Source organism: Schistocerca cancellata, chromosome 8 (assembly GCF_023864275.1).
Source record: "Schistocerca cancellata isolate TAMUIC-IGC-003103 chromosome 8, iqSchCanc2.1, whole genome shotgun sequence".
Classification (NCBI taxonomy): domain Eukaryota; kingdom Metazoa; phylum Arthropoda; class Insecta; order Orthoptera; family Acrididae; genus Schistocerca; species Schistocerca cancellata.
This window is the reverse complement of record NC_064633.1, coordinates 39403960-39418297: the sequence shown is the minus strand read 5'-3', so window position 1 is coordinate 39418297 and position 14338 is coordinate 39403960. Positions and strand designations below refer to the sequence as shown.

Below are 14338 nucleotides of genomic sequence, written 5' to 3'. Positions count from 1 at the left end.
ACTCTTTGGCTAGTTGCTATGTAATTGTTTGTCATTTCTGTCTTCTTAGATACAGTTTGGTTTGAGGGTATATCTCAAGTGACAGCAAAAACTGATTTCAGTGTGAAATAAGAGGGCATAGTAAATGCACTGAAAAGTTGTAATTGTATGTTATTGAGTTTAGCACTTGACCTTTTTTGTGTGTTGCATACTACTTTCAGCAAACTGACGGTAATAGAGGCAGTTTGTAATGTATTGCTCTTTGTAAAACATCAGGAATGCATGTAATTTATGTCTCACATTTGACCTTCCACTATACTTCCAGAATTACACATCACCAGTGTGTGACATCTCTTAGAAATAGGCTTGCATATACGTTACATTTGTATTCTTGTAATCACATGCTAACTTCACAAAAGTAGTATTTACTTCAGACAATTCATTCTTAAATTTTCTCATATGCAGTAAATCTTGAGATATGTGTTTAATTGACCACTTGTTTTTTGCCTGTCATTCTATTTAGAAGCCTTTCACACTGCAAAAATTAATACTTTTCCTTCCCACTCATAATACAGAGCACACCAACAGTGGACTTTTCTGCAAATCCTGACTATGAACCAGAATTTAAGTTTTATGATGGCAGCCTCTTGGATGCTGTCAGACAAGGGGACCAGAATGCACACAACTTTTTTCGTTTGCTAGCTCTTTGTCACACTGTAATGCCTGAAGAAAGAAATGGTGAGTAACTTCTTACTTAGCAACATGGTTAACCTTATACAAAATCTTAGGTGAAGCAATATATTAAGTTAAGATACTTTTATAAACCTAAATTTTAGCAAGAAAGAAACTGATGCAGTAAATATCAATGAGCTACCCGAAGAGTAGGTTGATGTAGGCAAATGTGACACTCATTATTATGAAGTTATTCCTCATTTTCAAGTGCTTATGGATTGTCTTATTGCATTATTAGTTGATCATTTTATTTAATTGTGTTTTAGCTTTTCATCTAGTAGTGATGGCCTTATTTTTATATTTATATTCCATGATCCAGTAGTAACATTTATTTTTGACTGTGTTGAGAAGACTGCTCATTACACGTTGGGGAACAAGTAGAATGTGAAGTTTGAATGTCAGACACAATTAACTTTATTTGCACAGAGCATTTTATTTGCACAGAGCATCTGTATCACAAAGAGATTACATAACATGTCACCGACAGTTCGCAGATAGAATGCATTGTGAGTGTGTTGTTTCTGCGGTTCTCCACATCCTCCCCATGCTGCTCTACCTCCAGAGGTATCACCAGCTAGTGGACAGGTCTAGTATGTACATCCCATCAGCAGTCACAAGGACGGCTGTGCACTGGATTCTGTCTTTGCCTTATTTCAGTTCCTGGACTCTTGCCCTCTTCCACAGATGTTGTGAAACAACTCCTACTTGTAGAAGTAGAACGTCACCAATTTGGATTCTCACTGCTACTCCATTCAGGCATTTACCGTAATGAATGTTTCACAAGAGCTTGAGGTGCTCCTTACCCCAGCACTCCCAGAAATATTCTGCTGTTTTCTGATGGAGTTTGAATTCTCTTATCAAGTCTGCTGTCGTCAGTGGCTCGGGTCTGGTTGACAGTGACGTAAGTCTCTCTCCCTCAAGGAAATGTGCTGGAGTTAGTACTACATCCTCAATACTGAAAATGGGTCTTGAGTTCAGGGCAGCTTCAGTATTTATAAGCACAGTATGTAGCCCTTCTTGGTTTATAGTTGTGTCTGAATACTCTCCTGAGATACCTTTTCTTTGAGTTGACCATTTTTTCCCAGAACCCTCCCCATCAAGCCACATGCGGAGATATAAATTTACAAGTTACGCCTTGTTGAATGAAGTGTTCGTGAGTCTTATCAGTAGATATTGTCGACCACAGATCCAATATTTCTTTCTTGGCTACATAGAATATTTGAGCATTGTTGCCGTAGATGGTGCGTGGAATGCAGTGTCGACCAGTACATTTTTGTGATACACTGTGGACTACCTCTGAGTGGATGGCTCCAATCACAGTGGAGGTAAATAGTGCAGCATACCTTTTAGCACTGGTATTTCTTACTTTGGTGTATAGCAGTCCTGCAAAATAAAGTGTCATCTGGTTGACTGGCAGTGTAACTTCTGTTTCTTGACTGGTGACTCTGTGTGCTATTTTACATGGGAGACTTCAATGAATTATCTTTCGCTGGTGCAAGATACTCATTTGGACAGAGAAAGCACCTTTGCAATAGCTATGGTGGTCCGTGTCACCATATGTCCATTGTACCTGGAGTCTGAGTTGTGATTCATCTAGATAGATGATCCACAGGATTATCTTTACCTGGGCAATGCTACCACTGGAATGGCGAGGTGTACTTTTGTATTTTCATTACCTTGTTACATGCAAAGGTTTTCCATGTTCTAGGATTACCATTTATCCATGCAAGTGTGTTACCATGGAGTCAATCCAAATAATTGCCTTGCTCACATCTGATTGGTAGCCTTGCAGTAGTAATGTAGAAGTCATGTTCCTATCAATACTGTGTATAGTTCCAGTTGTGGCAACATAATCCTTTTTATGGGTGTTGTCTACTTTTACTGCACCTTAATTGAACAGGGACTTATACTAGCAGTTGACCTAATATACAAGACTACGTTGTATGCTATCTCTGAATCAGTGACTGCAGTCCTGGAATCTTATACCCATCTTTTTATGTAAGTGTGTGATAGTTTTGGAAGTTCTGAGATTGAAGTAAGCCATTGAGATCCAAGTATGCCAACAAACGGCAAGATGCTGAGGCAAGAGTTGATATCTTTAATATTATGATTATAGTGTTACTAAGCCCAGAGGATCATAGCAACTAGTGGTTGCTTGTAATAAGCTCATTTCGATGGCCACAGTCAGAGGTATTTTGCCAGTTACTTGGTGTTGGCCCATACAGAACATATTGTCTGCTGTGTTCGAGTAAACTCCAAACACGTACGAAGTTTTTGTGATCTCTCGTCCTTCAGATTTAATATTGCAACTAACTGCTGGGAGTTTGTTGCCCACAGTTTAATTTGATTCATGAGTATGGTCAGTTTGTAATAAGAGTTATCAGTCCATTCTCATCTGCAGCACCTCCTGAAAATGTTTCCATGCAAGTATTGTGGTCTAACAAGGAACTTGCGGTAGGAAATTGTGATGCATACATATTTGCCGTCTCTCAGAGCAACTGAACACAAGAACAGACTACATTTCAGCCAAAAGGGAAGTCTTTTAAATTAATACATAGCTGTCCTTCAGTTGCCATATGCTTCATGTATGCCATGCTTATTGTCACTTTACCAGAAGAATGTGGTCAGTTCTCTGTCATCTGGGTGGAGGACTAACTGTAAAAATGCTCAGGTAATATCTGTGACAGTGGCAAAATGTCACATTTGATAGAGCAAGAGCATTGAGCACTGTGTTTACTTCAAAAAGCAGGTTAGGTCTATTTTCTAAGACATCATTAAGTGAAGGAGAGCCCTTTTCACGTGAAGGTGCGTTGAATACGATTCGCTGTTTTGTGCTTCCATGTTTTTCCCTCCTTACTATTCAAAATCCCAAAAATCATGACTGCACTGTCAGATGCTTGATTACACATCAGGGTGATGAGGTTAATGACACTTCAGTCTGCAGAAATTCTTAAGCAGTTTGCACCAAGAATCCATCCGTATTTCAAAGGCAGTAAGGCCAGTGATTGAGAGACATGTATTGGTGCTGTGTCCTTAACATTTCTCCACTAGTGATCTGCTCTGATTAGTAACTCGATGGGAAGATCGTTGTATCCTTCTGCTAGGTCAAACATTTGCAGATTAGTAATGTGTTTCATTTTGAAATCTTTAGGTACCTACAGGTGTCTTAAAATGGAATGAAAACTCTCAAATGCAGTAACCTTAAATCAGCACGGCTGCATGCACTTCTCAATGCCAGTCAGACCAGATGTCGAGAGTGTGTTGTAGTGAATGAAGACTCGAATGCATTGATTTTCAGTGGATGGGTTGTGCAGTGAATTCTTGTTTTAACTTATCAATCAGTGATGTTCTGATAAAACTAGACTTGCTGCCATGGTATAGAATGCAGTGTGAGTCTTTTTACTCCTCCAGTGGGCTCTATTGCATATGTGTGGGCTGTCTAAAGATGTGTGTCTTAGATGCTCATTGTTCACATTGCTGACGGAACTGCGTTCAACAAGAGGAACTGATACAGTAGAATGTTCCAAATTTGTGCAAACTGACTTAAGATTACAGTTATTTGCAAAAGAGGCAAAATGCTTTTCCTTTCTTCCATCAGTCTTTTGCTGTATGGTCTTGGTTAACACATTCTACACTCTTATCCCTTGTCTTCAATTGTGTAGGTGAACTGACAATTTTCGATAAAATTTAAAGAATAATTACACAACAGTGAAGCATCTTAGCGGCACATATTGGGCGTCATTTTAAACCCCATACATTACCGATTAGGGAATAAGCTTGCATATCTTCACATCAGCACTGGTATATGTATTTAATATTTTGTGACAAAAAATGATTACATATAATTTACACATAATTTACTTCTTCAAACGGTAGAAGGAACTGCTGTAACTGCAGCTTCCTTTGAGTGATGGTGACAAAGGCCGAATTATTTAAGCACATCTTGATTATCTGGAAGCCATCCTGCATCTATCATCCGATTCCCCAGAGCTTACAACTTAACATTTATTGGATGGAAAAAGCACATCCAGGCTGTACAGATGCTAGGGGAGAACGTAGAACCTAATAGTTGGGTGTTTGTGGGTATGTGAAGTTGAGCACTGTGGTCTTCGTACCATCATCTGCTTTCTTTCCTGACCTACTTGTTAGTTTCTTTCTTTCCTTTGTCAGCTGCAGCTACCTAGTCCATGCTAACATTTTTTTTTTTTTTATAAATTCCACAAGATATATTTTGCTTGGTGACATCCTTGTGCAAAATAACTGTTCACTGTAGATATTAGGGAAATGTGAAAGAAAAGTGTTTTCCACCAATTCATTGCTTTTCTTGCAAGTAGGTAGTAGCCGGTTAGCTGGCCAACACAGTCTTCACTAGTCTTGTTCATTTTAGATTATAATAATGTTTAGCTTTATTGTTCATGTTATACTTCTTTTTGAAAATAGAGAGAGCTAGCTTGTTGGTAGGCCCTTTCTGCTCCTGATGACAGTTCTGATCGCGAATGTCTTCCGATATTCCTACAACATGTTTAGTAAATGCACACTTGTAGATCAACTCCTGCTGGATCTAGCAGGCTATCTATTATTTCTATCGTATAGCTTGCAGTCATATAGCATGCGGGCAAAACAAGTTTCAGCGAATGGAAAAGCTGCACCCGTACAAGACGCAGATGACATCTGCATAGCCGAAATGTGAATGCCTGCATGATGATGTATGGGCATAGTGCTGAAAGTGTTAAGGCAAAGAAACCATTTATTATTCGATCTCAAAATCTTGAGGTGATCATGAACATTCTTTACTGTCTCACAATCTTGAGCCCAATGAGCACGGTGCTTACAAAACGCACAGGAGAGTAGTACCTTTTGTACTGACTTATGTACTTTTGTCCTGGCTTAGAGCAAACACTGAAGGCTACTGTAGGTGGTACAATGCTAGTTAATGTAAGAGCTTCCCCTTGAATGCTTTGTGTTGTCAGCGCCCATCTACCTGTTCTGACAAGACTTACATTAGTTTCAGAATGTTTCCTTCTGACAATAGTACTCTTTTGGTATAGATTATCCAGCACCAACATAATTATGTCCTCTGGGAAAGCACAAAATATTTTAGGAACTAACACTCTACTATTAGGTTCTACTTTCTCCACTAGCATCTGTACAGCCTGAATGTGCATTTTACATCCAATAAATGCTAAGTTGTAAGCTCTGGGGAATCAGATGATAGATGCGGGATGGCTTCCAGATAAAATGTGTCCTAATAATTCGGCCTTTGTCACCATCACTCGAAGGAAACTGCAATTACAGCAGTTGCTTCTACCAAACTCTTGAATTCCTCTTCAAGATAGGCTCTAAGAAACTTGTGTATATTGACAATTGACAAGTTTGGGTCTACATCAGTGGAAGATTCAGATTGTTCCCAGAAGTGAGCCTAATGCTCAATGTTACTAGAGACTGGTCCTAGCTTAATCTGTGGTAATCGAACTCTGTTACATGACTACATAGAAAACCCCAGAGTCATCCTGACAGCTGTGATGTCAGAAATCCTTTCCTCAATATTGTGTTTTGCTTTTAGGATTGCTCTTTTCATCAAGTTTGTGTACTGCTCTAGTGCCGAAGCACCACCTTCATACTCTACTCCAGCAAGTAAGTCTTGAATAATGTAATCCAAGGTCATCAAATAACTTAAGTCTCCTGGAGATGACTACAAACAAATCATATGTTTTTAAATTGGCTTGAATCAACTAACACACATTTGCGGGAAATAAAAAAATCTGTTTAAATCCTAAAATAACTACTTATTGGCATATTTCATTATTTCTTTATTTAATATGATGCAAATGTGATTGTTTGATCAAAGATTGGATAGCTAGTGTAATATTACAGTAAAGTAATTTTGTTAAAAGTTGGAAATTGATGCCTTAAAAAAATCAGAAATTATATACTACTTATACATGTTATCGTTACCATTAAACCAAACAATATAAAATTTACAGTTCTACATTTTACAATTGTTATGTACAATTCTACAACAAAATTTGATATTTCATAGTCCATTTACTCTTTGTCTTGGTGGTTGTTTGTGACAGGCAGCTTCGGAATTTCTTCATAGAAAATTGTGTTCTTCAGGCAGATAACATTGCAATTTTTCCAAGTATTTTATTTTACTGAACTTACTCGGAACCTTTTCTGACGAGTAACCTAGTTTATTTAGCGCAGTCAGTCGACCATGAAGGAGTTCCAGAAGAAAAGTGTGACTAATAAGTCCTTTGATCATTGTAGAAGCTCTAACACAACCTGATCTGGTACCATCAAAATTAAAATGTGAAAAAGTGCTGGTAAGTTACCTTTCCTTGTCTCCCACTCTTAGTTTCTTCAGAAATTCTGGTCGTTCTGTTACACAGTGACCACCATCACTTTAAGTCTAATATCTCAGTAGCACCAGTTTCTTTAATAAGAAATTTACCTTCTTTCAGACTTGTAAGAACCAGCTCCGTAACATTGTGCACAGTAACAGTCTATCCTTGGTTCTTTTTTATAATGCCAAAACCTCTATCTCAGGCAGAAAACTGCGCTCCCTCGCTGGAAAGTATTGTTGAATTTTGTTGAATCTCCCAGAGATGTTCGATGTATTCTTGTGGTATATCCCTTATGTAACCATTTATAAATGAGGACACTTCATTAGGACTTTCCTTTCCTTTGCCTTCATGGTAGACTTACATTGTGCTTTTGTCAGTCTTTACATTGTGTATGCAAAATACATTAACAGTAAGTTGCCTTAAGTAAAATGCATCTTACACTGGCAGTTTTGGTAGGAAGACTTTCTGCACAAAATTGGCACACAAAGAAAGAATTTTGTCTTCTAATATCTCTGCTTCAGATTTCTCATGTTGAAGAGCAATGTAAAATTTTCTGCTCCTCTGCTTATGAAGAACCAGCTCAATCACAGCTCTGCCCTTGCTGTATCATTTAATCGTGCAGACTTACATTTAGCTTCTCACATATGCAACAAGTCTATCTTTGGCCTCTCAAATTTATAATTAAAATTGTCCCTGGAGGATGTCCAGTAAAAATTATAATTTACATTTTCTTGAGGGTGTTTTTCAAGGAATAATTTCCACATCACTTTGATGTTGAGGTTGGCACTTCAGCAGTATCTTGTTGACCTACCTACATAATGGGTTTCTTTCCACAGAAAGGGTGATATATTATCTTGCAGCAAATCATCCACTGCTGTTAGTAGGCTGTGGGGAACTATGCCTTCCTCTCTTGTCTTCAGGTTTTCTGCTAGCAATGTAACAGATTTTCATTATCTGGAAGTGCTTTGTGTAGAATACTCCTGTAACACAATATTACTGAGATTTGTTGGAGTAAATGCTACTGATTAAAAATTGTCTGAATTTACAATAGCAGACCCAGTGCAGAAGAGTGGAACTTAAAAAATGTGTTGTACATTGAACATCCATGTCATCTAAATAAAAACATAGTACACACAAAAATAAAGGACACATGCCGATAACAAAGAAATATTAAATCATTCACATTCTCTGTACACAGTGTGCTTTTCAGTGAGCAAACATTCATCAAACAATATTGGTATCATGTGATGTGGTTTCAAAATAAGGTTGTAGAAACGTTAGAAGTTATGGCTAGGGTATAGGTGGCATAATATATGAGGGTTGCCCAAAAAGTAACGCACCACATTTTTTTGCTCAGCCAAAAACAATGCTACGAATGCAAAATGCAACGTATGTATTATATGAAGTGTCCTGAATGAGCCCGCCAAGTTTCTGTCACTTCTGACTGATAGCGTAGCTGCAGGACAGTTTCAAAATGGCATCTGTAGGTGATGTACATTACAAGCAATGTGCCGTCATTGAATTTCTCACTGCAGAGAAAGTAAGTGCGGGGAACATTCACAAACACTTCTGCAAAGTCTATGGAGCATCTGCTGTTGACAGAAGTACAGTTATTTGCTGGGCACAGAGGGTGAGGTCATTGGAAGGCAGTTGGGCGGAGCTCCATGATTTGCAGCGGTAGAGGAGACCATCCACGGCTGACACACCTGAGCTAGCCCCTTCTGACTTCCACTTGTTTGGGCCATTAAAGGATGCCATTAGTGGAAGACATTTTGAGGATGATGAGGAAGTAATTCACGTAGTGAAGCCCTGGTTCCACCACCGGGACAAGGATTGGTACCGAGAAACCATACATGCCCTTGTTTTGTGCTGGAGGAAGACCATAGAATGGGATGGAGATTACATGTAGATAAAACACCATTCTTTCGTGTGTGTAGTTCTCATTATGTTCAATAAAGAATTGTTAAAGACAGAAATGTGATGCATTACTTTCTGGGCAAACCTCATATTATTCATTTATTAAGACAATAAAAAAGTAGCTACTTATTTGCAAGTGAATCCAGGCTTTTTTGCTGGAATACTTTCCCCTCTGTGATTCACATGTTTCACCTCACATCATTGCAGACTTTATTTTATTGGCTTTATTACCTTCTGGTTGATTAACTTTCTTTCACTTTTTTCGAGTTATATAGTCTTACTCTCCAATATTATTGTCGCTTTTGGAAGCACACATTGTATGGTAAAATAATCGGTAGATGCTAAAGGCAACATATAATACAATGCACATTTAATGGTATGGAAAACAAGGACAACAATCAAATCCCCACAGTTGCAGCATATTGTTTGTCAACACTGCCAATGACACCATCTAGTGGTGTGATTAGAAAGCATTGCAAATTTGAAACATCAGTTTGTGCTGCCACCAAAGTTTCATTTACAAGGAAGCGCGAATCAAAACTCATGATTCTTCTTTTTTAAAAGGGCAGGAATCATTCATTGATGCCACTATAAAAATAACTGTTTTTCAGTATCTCACAAAATACACACTAACTGGTGAACAGGAGCCCTTTTAATATCAGTTGGTGCACCTGTTTATTAAGTATCTGAAGCTGTAGTAAATTAAAAATAATCAAATTTCTGGCTGATGCTCCTTAAAAAAATATAAGATTCAAACATTTTCCACCTCATTTCTATGCTTTAAGTCATGAAATGAATTTGTCTGTTGAAGCGAGCAACATTGGAACAATGCATTCCTCATCTAAGTTTTTGCTTGGAGAGACAGTCTACTGTTTCAGTATTCGTGGCCATGATGTATGATAGTACTCTGCAAGATTCTGTGTTGACCTTCTCACTAGGGGTAGACTATGTTTCGTAACAACCAATTATCCTCCTACATTCTACTCAGTTATTACTTCAATTACAAGCATGCAGGCAGTAATGTAGTAGCATGTTTTGGTAGTGAATACAGGTAAACAGAAGACCACAATGTGTGACTGACTTAGCTGGAGGTGCACATTTCACATTACGTGCAAAGATATCCCGCCGTGGAGTCACTGTGTAGTCGCTTGGAATCAGTGTGCACTCACTTTACTTGTTATTGACATCCTCGTGATTCTGAAAGTTCTCACCTGTGTTGCTGCCTCCTGGGTTTCAGCCCCAAAAATGTTGGGAAACGATTATAATGCGAAGTTTGAACATCGACCCAATTAGCTTTCTTTGCACAGAATATCTGTATCACAGAGAGTTACACCTCATGACACTGACAATTCAGATATAGTGCATTGCAGAAGAGTCATTTCAGCGATTGTCCACTATACTCGTGAAAGTAGAAGTAATACAGAGACTAAGGCAGTGTTTTTTGTAAGAGGGAAGAGTTGTGAAGGGTAAAGAATTGAATTCATAATTAGCATTAAAGAACCAGTATTTTTAAACAAAGCTTTGGGCATGGTGGCATATGTGTGCTACAGGTCTTGTGGAGAAAGCTATTACTAGCCGATCATTATAAAATTTGTGGGGATGCTGCAATAGCTTAAACTTCTGTCTCTATCTTGCCGTTGAGGACTGACACGTGGAAATTTAATATCTGTTTTCCTCATACTAATGCGAAGGTTATCACTTATTTCTAAGTACGTAAACTCTGCTTTCAACATGAGATGCAAAAAAAAAAAAAAAAAAAATTGCAATGTAAAGTACTATATTAAATATGTTACATCTTTTAACATTATGAAACAACATCGAGTGCCCATCACAATGTTTTAATAACTGTAATGTAAGTATTCTGTATACTTTCTGTGAAGTTGAAGAATAGTAAACTAGTAACAGAAACAAGTAAATATTTCAGTAAGTGATTGGGTACAGCTGTTTGTTCTATAGTTGATTTAATATAGGATCATGGTGTTCAAAAATATTCAAAATGTATAATTTTAGTTGTTCTAAAAATTTTTAGAATGTCTTTCAAATAAACATAACTGTAACAGCAGAAAAACTACCCTACCTTTAAGAAATGTTGGTTCCTTCATCAGGGAGGAAAGAGGATTAGGTTTGCGGAGGTTAGAAAAGAGCAGCAGCTTACTCGCACCCATTGATGAGAGGGACATGTCTACACTCTATATGAAGGGAGACAAAAATGAAGTGTGACGTTTCAGAGATGGAAGAAGATCAAAGATAGTACTTTGGTAAGCTCTGAGTCAGTTTCAGTCCAGAGATGGTAGAAGCTCAAAGTGACAAAATGTATTGAGAGGGAGAGAAATGAGAAGTAAAAAGGATAGTGCCATTAAGAAGTATGGGGAGAGTGGATCAGCAGATGATATTTAAAACCATGCCGCCCCTGATGCCCCCCCCCCCCCCCCCCACACACACAGAGAGAGAGAGAGAGAGAGAGAGAGAGAGAGAGAGAGAGAGAGAGAGAGAGAGAGAGAGAGAGAGACGGGGGAGTGGGAATTACAAGATAATAGAGAAAATAAATAAAGGATAGGTACATATCAATGGAGTTAACTCCAGGAGGGTGGTGAAATGTGAAGATACGTTGGCGTATGAGTTGCCATCACTGGGGTTCAGGGAAACTAATATTGGGTGGGAAGATTTAAATAGTCTGTATTAAGTAACAGGCACCCATGTCCCTCGAGTCATGTTGTGCAACATGAGCAGAACTAAGTCTTGAGTGTTCTGAAGGTAGGCAGTTCTTCTATATGTGTTCAAGCACTCAGCCAGTTAATGGTGATGATTCCTATGTAAAATTCCACACAGTGAATGAATGTTACTTTGTAAACAACATATTTAGTTTCAGATGTTTCTCTGCCTTTCGTATTCACTTGAGCGTCACTGAATGGGCATAAAACTACTGCCCATATTTGGAACGCTAAGTACTCAGTTACTGAGCATGCTCTATAGCGTGAGTCAAGGGACCTGAGTGCTTGCTGCCCAACATGAACTCTGGATCCTCTCATCTGGTACTAGCTGTTTTTGAACTTCAGAGATGTCACATTTTTCTCCAACATATCCTCACATCCTGTCACTCTTGTGGACTTAAACTCTGTTAACATGCACTCCAATTAATTCATTTATCAACTCAGTTGTTTTCTCTCTTTTTGAATTGGTTCTCCATTCCTCCCCCCCTCTTCTCCCCTACCCTAACCTTCCTGTTTCATTTTTCTCTGTTTCTTGTTCTGCTTTTCTCCTAATTCTCACTGGCAGTATAAATTTGATTCTCATTTCTGTCCTGTTTATCTATTTTATTTTCTCTATGTCCTTCTATCACCTTAGTTTCCTCGTGTACTCGCAACACATAGATTCATCTTATCCAGCTGTCTGAGTGACTTGACCCCTATTGCTAATTTATCCCAACATACCAATGTCTCCTCCCAGAGGAAGGAAAGGAGAGTTCTCAAAGCTAAGCTATTTTTACATCTGTCTGTTGACGGTACTTAAAATTTCACGTTCTGAAGGTAAGTACTGTGAAGCAATTTTGTCTTTTTTAATTTTATAGTTTCCACAAGTTAATTTTTCCTTTGGAACAAATAATTATGACTATGATGGAGGCATAGAGAAAAGGGCAAAATTTCTTGGGAATCTAGTAATTGCTTTGTTTATTTTGTCCTCTCCTCCACCGCCTTCCTTGTGTACATTTTGTTGATTTTAATTTGTAATGTGTGCCCTTTAACCCATGTTACTATCTTCTGTGATTCTGAACTGCAGCCTACACATCTTACTAGTTGCCAAAGGCAAGTAAAAGTTGGGATCTGTGGACACTGCCCTACATAGGCAACAGAAAATTAGAATTAAGCTGTTTGCTAATTTATTTGCAGGGAGATTGGAGTACCAAGCCCAGTCTCCAGATGAAGCAGCACTCGTATCTGCTGCTAGAAATTTTGGTTTCGTCTTCAGAGAGAGAAGTCCAAACAGCATTACAATTGAGGTAAATAAATTCATTTTAATTTTTTTGTCAGGTATTTTTGGAACTGTGGAGTTCAAACCTGAGTAAATGTATTAGTATTAGTCTGTCACTTTGCTTTTTCCGAAACACTGAAATAGTCTCGGTTATGTTACTAAATTTTAATACTACGAATATGGGCTTCGCATTAATATAAATACAAATATAGAAGATCTAAAATGGTACTTGTAAATACATAATGCCAATCAGACGTGTTGTGTGTGTTGTGAATTGTGTTTTAATCATCTCGTGACGTACATTTGCAGTTCGTTTGGTTTGCATACAGGAGACGTGTCAAAAATGAATAAAACAATTATAATGATTTTTACATTAATAAATAATAGAACTATAATAAATAAGAACACTATAAGGGTATTTCTTGGAAAGTGTAACACATTGTACCCATCTCAAATTTCCAGTTTGTCCCGCATGAATTCATCCACTGAGTAATAACACTTCAGTGTCAGTACCTCATATAGCTTTCTTTTAAGTGAACCTAAATTCATCTGCATCTGCTTGTTCCCTTTTAATTTATTACAAATTTTCATTCCCATGTATTGAGGTCCCTGGGCATACAGTCTGAGGTGGAGGGTGGGGAGCATAAAATTTTCTTTGTTTCTGGTATCATGAGAATGGACAAATGGTTTCCCTCAAATAATTCATGTCTGGTGTACAAAAATATAATAATCTCATGTATGTATAAGGATGGCAGAGTTAATATTTTAAGTTTTCTAAATAATGGTCGACATGGTTTTTTGTGATTTGCAGTGCCCATATTTCATATGATTTTTTTTAAGTGTCCACAGTATGTATGTTGAGTTACCCCAAAAAAAAAAACAATACCGTACTTGATAATGGATTTGAACTAGCTTGTATATGCTACTTTTCGTGTGTCCATGTCAGTTGCAGTTGATAATATTTGCATTGCAAATGCAAAGCTGCTCAGTTTGTTTGCCAGGTATTCAATGTGTGCCTGCCAGCTCAGATTTTTATATCTACATTTAAACCTAAGAATTTGATTGAGTCAACTTCTTCTATACCTTGGTTGTTGTGTACAATCTTAATCTGCTCACATTTTGACTGTTTGGTTTTGAACTGCATCACGTGAGTCTTGGATATGTTTAGATTCAACCCGTTTAGCTGTGTATGTGTGTGTGTGTGTGTGTGTGTGTGTGTGTGTGTGTGTGTGTGGGAGAGGAGAGAGAGAGAGAGAGAGAGAGAGAGAGAGAGAGAGAGATAGAACAAGTCTTGCCAAAGAAAGATTAAGTATCAATAAAGGTAATGCTGGAGATTTGGAAATAAAGAGTGAATGTGGAGCTACATTGTCATGTTTTGAGACGTAAAGAAATAA

At 37.9% G+C, this 14338-nt stretch overlaps 1 protein-coding gene across 2 annotated transcripts in view; it reads left to right on the top strand.

The window, feature by feature from the left end:
• The window catches only part of LOC126094491 (phospholipid-transporting ATPase ID), a 530930-nt gene that overhangs the window by 405039 nt on the left and 111553 nt on the right, over positions 1–14338 (top strand). For both annotated transcript variants that reach the window (XM_049908899.1, XM_049908898.1), the window contains exons 10-11: positions 555–717; positions 12863–12972. In XM_049908899.1, coding sequence (XP_049764856.1) covers positions 555–717; positions 12863–12972 — 273 coding nt within the window. The remainder of the gene's footprint in view (positions 1–554; positions 718–12862; positions 12973–14338) is intronic.